At 41.1% G+C, this 8,919-nt stretch overlaps 1 protein-coding gene across 1 annotated transcript in view; it reads right to left on the bottom strand.

Annotated features, from left to right (window-relative positions):
* tbr1b (T-box brain transcription factor 1b) overlaps positions 1 to 3,885 on the bottom strand; it is a 4,449-nt gene extending 564 nt beyond the window's left edge. The window contains exons 1-6 of the mRNA XM_030112654.1: positions 3,112 to 3,885; positions 2,688 to 2,842; positions 2,367 to 2,488; positions 1,934 to 2,092; positions 1,621 to 1,682; positions 1 to 1,040 (exon numbers count right to left, since the gene is read on the bottom strand). The exon at positions 1 to 1,040 is cut by the window's left edge and continues 564 nt beyond it. Of these exons, the coding sequence (XP_029968514.1) occupies positions 197 to 1,040; positions 1,621 to 1,682; positions 1,934 to 2,092; positions 2,367 to 2,488; positions 2,688 to 2,842; positions 3,112 to 3,803 (2,034 nt within the window). The 5' untranslated portion in view covers positions 3,804 to 3,885 and the 3' untranslated portion in view covers positions 1 to 196. The remainder of the gene's footprint in view (positions 1,041 to 1,620; positions 1,683 to 1,933; positions 2,093 to 2,366; positions 2,489 to 2,687; positions 2,843 to 3,111) is intronic.
* Between the last annotated feature and the right edge of the window lie 5,034 nt (positions 3,886 to 8,919).

The raw sequence follows: 8,919 nt of genomic DNA, 5'->3' as shown, positions 1-8,919 counted from the left end.
GAATAAGAAAGAAGTCGTAGAATTTACACTTTGGCCATTACTGTGGATATGTGACAGTCCCTTCGTCATTTTTTTTTTCTTTTATTGATTAACCTGTAGATAGATAGATAGATAGATAGATAGATAGATAGATAGATAGATAGATAGATAGACAGATAGACAGATAGATAGATAGATAGATAGATAGGTCTTTGTTTTAACTGTGAGGGTAGAAACTGTAATAACCGATGTCCTTTGTGCAGTTTTTCTCACACTCCCTGGAGGCCAGCAGCTCTGACTTCAGCGGGGACACTGTCTCTGGAACCGGCGTGGCCGAGGGGGAGATTCTCCTCCGTTTGGCCTGCTCGAAGATGCCAGAGTCGCTGGAATCGATGGACTTGATGGAGGACGGCGTCTCTATCCAGTTCGACTCGGACGTCATGTCTTTGGGTTTGGCCTCCTCCGACGCGCCGATCGGGGACCTCTCCGTGGTGATGGAGTCGCCCTCCTCGGACAGGTAGCTGGCCCCGGCCCTGCTGCCGATGGAGTTGGCGGGCCAGCAGGAGAAGACCGAGCCGGATTTGGCGTTTACGCCGCAGTACTGCGGCGGCGTGCGTCCCCCCCAGCCAGACGGGTCTGCGTAATAGCCGAGGGGCCGATTGGAGCAGCCCGCGGCCGGCAGGGGAAGAGCCTTCACTCCGGCCGCCGCGTAGGACAGCAAGGTGGCCGCGTTACCGGCGAAATCAGCGGCGTCGTATGCCGAGGCGGCAAAGTCCAGTCGGTTGTTGGCAGGGGTGACAAACCATCGCTGCGGGGGGGTGGCAACAGTGGGCTCCTCGCTTTGCTGCGGGGACAGCAAGCTGTTGCCGAGTGGGACGCTGCGCTCCGTGCCAGGACCAGTCCCCACGCCAGGGTGAAAGCGAGATTTGGCATAAGTGCTGACAAATTGGTCCTGCAGGAAAGAGCTAGGCATGGCATATCTCGCACCCGGCACGATCTGTGAACGCGGAGAGTCACCCGGTGATGGAGTAAGGCGGTCAATGTCGCAGCCTGTGTAGACACTGAAAAGATGGAGAGAGAAGAAACACAGGGAAACAATTCAGGGTCTCAAACTTCCAGATATAGTTCCCGTTTGGTCAAAATACAAATTATTGAGGTCAGCAGGGGCTCATCTGTTTAGTTATTATTGTTCATCAACTATCATATGTGTGTTTTTTTTTAGATGCAGACTTCTTGATGTCGTTTCTAGCACAATTAAAAAAATGGCTTTGTTTCGTATTTAAGTTCTCCATCTTCAAAAGATCACACACCAAAATGTGTATTCGCATTAAAAAATAAGATTTGGATGAAAAAGGAATATTAATTTTCATCCAACACGACGCCACAGTTTTACTAATATTTGGACATCAGTATTTATGTTCATTTGCCATTCCCACCTGTTAAAATAAAAATATAAATGTATTTCTACATCTGCCATTGGGATCTAAATATAGAATAATCATATGGACGCTTTCTTTTAAAGCTCATAAGTCCCTCATAGAATTAATTCCAGTGAATATTCTACAGGAATAACATGTGCAGTATGTTTCTCATCAAAATAGAGATGCACCAAGAAATGCAACAGAAAAAAAAATTACTCACGTGTCATAGTTGTCCCGAAATCCTTTGGCAAATGGATTGTGGTCAATTTTCAGTTGTGTAATCTGTGGTAAAATATGCAGTGATTATGTAAAAAAAAAAAAAAGAAGTGTAAGGAGATCTTATCACCACAGTGTCAGTCTGTATTTCTTCATTATATAATCACACAGAGAAACGAGCAGCAGAAGCAGGAAAAGTTGTCTTATATTATCATGCGTTTACTAAAAATCTGTGTTATATATTTTAATACTGGAAATGCTTGTTTTGGATCGTCTTTCAGCTGGGTGGAACTGTGAGATTTTCCATTAGCACGTACGTCGGTGTTCTGGTAGGCTGTGACTGCGATGAATTGCGTTTCGGTGAAGGTGAAAGTCTGGACTCTCCCAGGCTGGCTGGTGTCCTCTGTCCCGTCCTCGTTCACTTCTACCACATGGAGCCTGGGCTGGTACTTGTGGAGAGACTGGAGAACCACCATCTGGAGGCGCGGATGAAGACGCACGACAGAAACTCACTTTTAAAGTTTTGGAAGGAAGATTTTTTTTTAAAAAAAAAGTCTCGATTTAATTTGGTTTTTAACCATTAAATTGAATATATTACTCAAACACAATGAGAATAAGCCAGGCAATTTAAATTAAAAACAAAAACAAGTAAAAGAAAAAAAGGGAAAAAAGGAAAAACACTTTGAAACTGACAAAACATGAAACTTAGAATCATTTGCCACTTAATTATCGGATATTACGCTTCATTACCTGTCCAGTGTTGTTGGAAGCACCTTTGTTGTTTGTGAGCTTTAGCTTTCCGAATGATATTTCCTGACGCATCCAGTGCGCGCCGGTGTTCGGAGAGTCCGGGTGCATGTAAACCCGATTGCCTACAAGTATTACGCACAGAACAGAAACATCAAGAAAAAAAAAGAAACGTGCATGAACGATTATTCCTCAACAAATAGACTTTATGAAATAAATTTGAATTATAGATAAATTACAGATGGATTAAAAAATATTAATAGTTTAAGTAAAACTTAGATTTTCACTAAAACTGACATTAAATCATTTGAAGAAGTGTTTTACCTATCACGTTCGTGTCCGCTTTTCCACATGGCACCCACTTTCCTCCTTGGAACCGCCAGTGATTTGGATCAGCGAGTATTACATCCACAAATATATTGTAGTGAGCAGTTGGATCAAGGCCAGAAATGTTGAAGCTTAAAAATGGAAACATTCGTCTACGGAGGAAAAAAAAATAAGAGTGCTGATTTGGCAAATGACGCTCATTACAAAAAAAAAAAAAACAACATAAATCTGATGTGTTATTTCTTTTCATTGCTGTAATCAGCGATCTGATTTTATTTTTATTCATAGAAAATGATTAGTTAAATCGAATACACGATTTTTTTTTTATCTTAGGATAATTTTTTATATTTTTTATATTAAAAAAAAAGGTGCGTGGAATAACCAAAAAGCGCTTCGATCGTGCGCACATGCAGGTACTCACCGTCCTTGCTTTGTAATGATCATCTCCGTTTGGTGCCTGTGAAACTTCAGCCACAGGGCCCTGTTGCACAAATACACCTGCGCTTTCCCCGGAACCAGTCCCGCCTGCGCCGAGGAGAACTGGTAAAAAGCCCCTCCTTGGTACGTGTGTCCATACTGCTGCGCGTAAGGGTAGCCCGCCGCCGGGTAGCCTTGCGGGGAAGTGTTGGTGAGAAGACTGTTGTAAGCTCCGTTCGCGATGACCGGGTGGTGGGCCATGTAGCGGCTGGGACTCCCGATGGAGAACGCCGGGTGCGCCGGTCCATGCTGGCTCGGGTAGGGGAACATGGCACTGGGTGCTGCTGAGACTGACTGCGGCTGGGTAGACGGAGAAAAGATGCACCTTTCTCCTGCAATTCCATCGAAATTATGACGGATGTCAGAGACTCCGTGAAGATCAGGAGAGAGTTTGCCCCTCTGGACGTCCCCCGATGCGTCCTTGGAGTCGGGAAAATTGTCTGCCTCTGACTGATTCGTCATCTCCCTGGAGTTTTTTTTCAGAGGTGAACTTCTCTCCAGGTTGTCACTTGCAGATATAATAGGATGGTCCTGCAACGAAAGCTCTGATCCATTGGAGCTTGAAAAGCCACTGCCCACATTCATAAATTTCTTGGAGAGATCACTCGTCGGCGAGATGCAATTCTCGACCTGCATTGCTCAATAGGAAGCCACTATTAGCTCAACCTATATCACAGGCTTTTTGCGCACGCCTTTCCCTAAACACTATGAAAACGCCTTTGCGATGACTTGAGGTACCGGAGGCAGCAAATTAGCCAATTGACACCATCCTGCAATCAGGAAGGATTTTCTTTCCATCACTCTGCCTGCTTTGCTAATGAAACAAGTCTCGCCATTGGTTAACTCCAGGCTGTAATTTAATTAGACAGCTCTTAATTAGGACGATCTGAAGAGAGAGCCGTGAGCAAAGTGATTTGTTTGTAGTGTGACAAGGGCCTATATTTCATTAAAAACATATGGACTCCCACTGTTTCTCCTTCGTCAAAACACGCACCTGTACACACACACACACACACACACACAAAAATCAACTTTTTAAAAAAGGAGAAATAAAAATCCAACAGCAACGAAAGCAATAAGGATCGTTTTCTGCAGCCCCCGCCGCTTTATTTACCTGTATCCGCGTTATTTACCTATTTATGCGCCATGAGTGCCAAAGTATGTCTGCCGAAGAAACCCGGATTTATTATTAACACGCCAAAAAAAAAAAAAAAAAAAAAAAATGACAGTCCATGACAGGCAGTGCTTCTGATGCCTTAAAATGTTTGTGATATAGCGTGAAATCATGGCGTCCCGCTGAAGATGTGTTTATGAGTCCCACTGCTGGTTAATATTTGATGCACTGAAAGTTATGAACTGGTGCACTGATAACAGAGCTTTACTGTGCCTGGGACTGCTGATTTTAAACATTTGAATATATATATATATATATGTATATGTATATATATATATATATATATATATATATATATATATATATATATATATATATATATATATATATATATTACAAAAAATAAATAAATAATAGTTGCACATAGTCTCATTTCCCTGAGAAGAAACAAAAATCAGAGAAAAGATCATTCATGAAGCAAGGAGGGAGAAGGATAAGTGCTAATTCGAACAGTGAGTTTGAACATTATGGTTATGAGCGTTCGGTAAATATATGATAGGGTGGGGGAAAAGAGCACACCGATCCATTTGATTTAAATGCGACCGTGAAGGTGCTGCAGGTTCCAGTGACTCAGTCGCCAGAGCAGAGAGGAGCAGCTGCAGCATCCTCCACTAACAGGGTTATTACCAGGTTAACGCATACAGATGTTCAGGGGGAGTGGCTCTCCGCACAGTCCACTCTTCACTGCATTAACGCTGGATTACTAATTTACAGGTTCAACTGCCGGAAAGTCCGTTCACAGCGCAGGTTTAAGAAGCTTATAAGAGCTCAAGGCGTTGATTTAACCCTTTGTAGGATATGCACTGAAACACCACACCCATTTAAGGATGTTTCAGGACTCTGAAATTAGTGACAATAAACACCTTCTATGTGCCATTTATGATAAAACATGCTGGAAAACGTTGTTCTGACAAAAGTCACAATAATATTTAGCTTCAAAAGTATATATTTCTGTAAATGAGTATGTGGCATTATGAATCATTATAATCTTATGTAATGTATCATGTATAGGATTATTCTCATATGACTTAAAAAGTATTGGGAATATGTTTCAAAACTTCCTGAATTTTCTTTGTTTCTCTCAAGATTGGCTTATTATTGATGTTTTCAAGGTAAATGTATCAATCATATCAGCTGACTGGAAGAAAAAGATGCTTTCCCAAAGCAAGGTGGCCAAATAACCAAGCAGCAGCAGTTTTCTCAGTGACAACAGTTTAATCGTACATTATATGGCTGTCATCAGTGGACGATTGAAGTTGGAAAGAAACAGGACAGGATGAAATGTAGACATAACCACAAATATGGCATTTTTCCTGAACACAGTTAAACAATCTTTATTAATCTTTATTAAGAGACCCTTGATTTATTACTTTTCCTTTTTATTACAGATGCAGTTAATGTAAGTGTGGGGAATAAATATAAATTCTGAAAAAAACACACACAAAAAAAAAAAAAACAGGGGAAAAAATATGAGCATTGGAAATGTTCCAATATTGAATCCCAGTGAAGCTGCTGGAAGAGAATCCATATGGTTTAATAGCTCAATGAACAAATGCCTATCTGGGTATAATACTGAAGGTTCACACTAAACTTTAAGCTTTAATTGTTTGAAGTTAATCTGCAGACAATAATCCAAGTGAGCAGGTGGAGATCAATTAACCATTTCCCCTGATTTCTACTTCTGAGTTGAGGGCGCATCAAATTTTAAGAAAGTATCATATTATATGAGGCCATTTCTGATCCAGCCTGTAACTTTTGGTCTAGTTATCTTGCAGTGTGACAAGCCTGGAAGAGAAAAAACTGGAAGCAAATAAGGGCTCAGAGAATTGCACTGTTGGATAACCAGTTTCTATTTCTAATGAACAACCATTAATATCTGAAGCTAACAAGAGGGGTCATTGTAGGAGGGCTACTGGGTCCAGCAATCTAGTTTTCTGTGAAACATGCAAGCACAGACTTGTCTGAGCCCGAGGAGAAGAGGCCACTCTGTGCTCTACTCATTACAGGATTATGGTTCATTTCCATCACTGATCTTTAACAAGCAAAGTAGGCTTGTTGTTTTTTTTTTTTTTTTCCTTCCCTGAACAAACCAATTGTTGAATCACCCATGCAGCAGCTCGCTGTTTCCCCAGGTGCTCCTGGTGCCTGTTTATCAGACTGAGCCCTCTTGTTATTGGCTGGGTTCGCCAGTGGACATAACCAGAGTGGAGGGGGCTGATTTGTTATGCGCGTGGCCGGCATCCTCCCTGGGGGAGATGGAGTGTAGAGCAGGTTGGGATCTCTGCTTGCTGCCTTGAGCAGACCCTCCATTGACCAGCTGAGCATTATACTGGATAAAAAAAAAAAAAGCATTTACAGCTTTATCTTTTTTCATATGTACATAACATATGTGCATATGGAGACTTTAATACGTTTATGATGTATTAAAGCTAAACCAAAGCACTAAAATTAAAAATAACATTGTGAAAAAATTGGCTTTTTTTGGCAGAAAGTGTAAAATCTTTCTGAAATGCAGCTCTCTAAAACCGTGTGCATAAAACTAATGTTTCTTAAAGCAACAAAATCAAATTTCTTTATTGTTTTGCCAAAGGAATCTGCTCGCCACCTGGGTCTAATCCAATCAATGTGAATGACAAGGAGAGAAAGAGCCTGAAAGTGAGCACCAGCTTAGGGACTTTACCTAATGCCCAGCACTGTCACTTCAATGATACGATCACAGCACACAAAATGACAACAAAATTATAGCCAGCAAGGATATGGGGACATAGTGTGCCTCTCCAGTCAGGTGAAATTGCTTTTTCTGACTATGAAATGGCTTGTCTCTTGTCGGATGGGTAAACATTTCCTTGTCAGGCTAGTAATAAGGAATGAGGCACACTGGGCTGAACTAAGAGGATGGAGCCAAGGTTATTTGGGATTCATGACAGGTAGTGGCTTATATTACAGCGGCACTAAAAATTTCATGGGAATGCATTTAAGATGGCCTTTAAGTTATTTATATGTTGTTTGCTAGACGTCACATCGCAATTTCCATCAATAAATCAAAGTGAAGGATTCCTTTCCTCCTTTCGTGCCTTTTTTTTATTGGTGTCTTTTCCTTTTTAACAGCACAACCTGGATTTACCTGAAGTCTTTAATTAACAAGCACGACTAATCCAATCAAGTGAGGAGGTGCTTTGTGCTTTGCTAACATAACTATCGCCCCTTGTGGTTTCCTGCCATCAGTGATCTGTTCTGTCAGAGGGAATCAGGGTGCTCTCTGACAGAAAAGACAGCTGGAGGCCTGTTAAGGGGCGGAGTGGACAGTTGTGGCTTTTAAACCCTTATTAGCGGTCCTCCCTGGACACACCGAGACACACGTCTACGCAGAAGTGCACTCCTACACCTGCTCATTATTGATGTCCTTTAAGGGTCGTCCATTCAGACCAGACTCGCATGTGATCGTTGTGTTTTTTTCCCTTTTCACCACAGAAGCTCACGGCAAATTAACCTCAGAACAGGTGATCGTGGTGATCAGTGAAAACACAAATGCCATGCCTGCTCCTCTAATACCATACCAGAACTGCACTCTGGGGATTTCTCCAAAAACAAAAATCACTCGTGTTTTTTTCATCACAGTACAATATAGTTCATCAAATGTGTTTTATTCATTTTATCACACCTTCTTTTGAAAGCTTTTTCCAGTCGTATTGCTTCCTTTAGACTATTATATTATGTATGTACACATATTTCTGTTGCGCTTCAGATTTTATAATAGAATTACACAGTTTAGCTCTCTTTAATGTGGTTTTACTTAAGCAAAATAACTGTTGTTTATCATTTTTGTAAACATTGCAAAGTATATAAATCTAATATGTTTTTTTTTTTGAAGGGTTAGGTTAGTTTTATTCTAAAGTCTCATCAACACTACTGTGTGACAGGTCATTAATATGAGACTTCATATTTGATTCGCTTGTTTATCATATTTATGTATCTTTTTTTAAATTAGTCAGATGGCAAAGAACATATTGCTGGGAGTTATTTTTAACTCCCGTCCTTCAGTCCCTGTCATGCAGGCAATGACAGCATGACAATTAACATACTCCAAAGGAAACAACACAACTCTCATGGAGAAACAAACCATCTTCTCTTTCATGAAAAACTGCAATCCTGTGTGTAGAGAAGACGCTTAGTTAAAAAAAGAAAAAAAAATTATAGATGCATAATTATAGATGTGTGAATTTTGTCTAATACCAGTTCTGCAGCAAAGTAACACTTGTGAAATATCTTACTCCTCCTCTGGGCTCTGCAGTCGCTGCCTGCTGCTGCTTCACGCCGTCTGATGTGCATTATTTGGCCTCACAAATTGTGAGGATATAATGTCAGGAAGCACAAAAGTTAGTGTGGGGATCTAATGTAGCGGCCCAAACTTCTTTTATCACCTGCTTCTGACCTGTTATCAACTGTTTGGTTTGTTGCTAGTCCCTTTAAATTTTTAAAGAGCCTGTGTGACCCAGCGAGTGCAGCTGGGGTTTGTGACCATTTTGTTATTTCTGCTGCCATGCACTGTCAGACGTCTGCGGGTGAAGAACATGGCCA

This window comes from Salarias fasciatus, chromosome 16 (genome assembly GCF_902148845.1).
Source record: "Salarias fasciatus chromosome 16, fSalaFa1.1, whole genome shotgun sequence".
Lineage (NCBI taxonomy): Eukaryota > Metazoa > Chordata > Actinopteri > Blenniiformes > Blenniidae > Salarias > Salarias fasciatus.
This window is presented reverse-complemented; position numbering and strand designations above follow the sequence as displayed.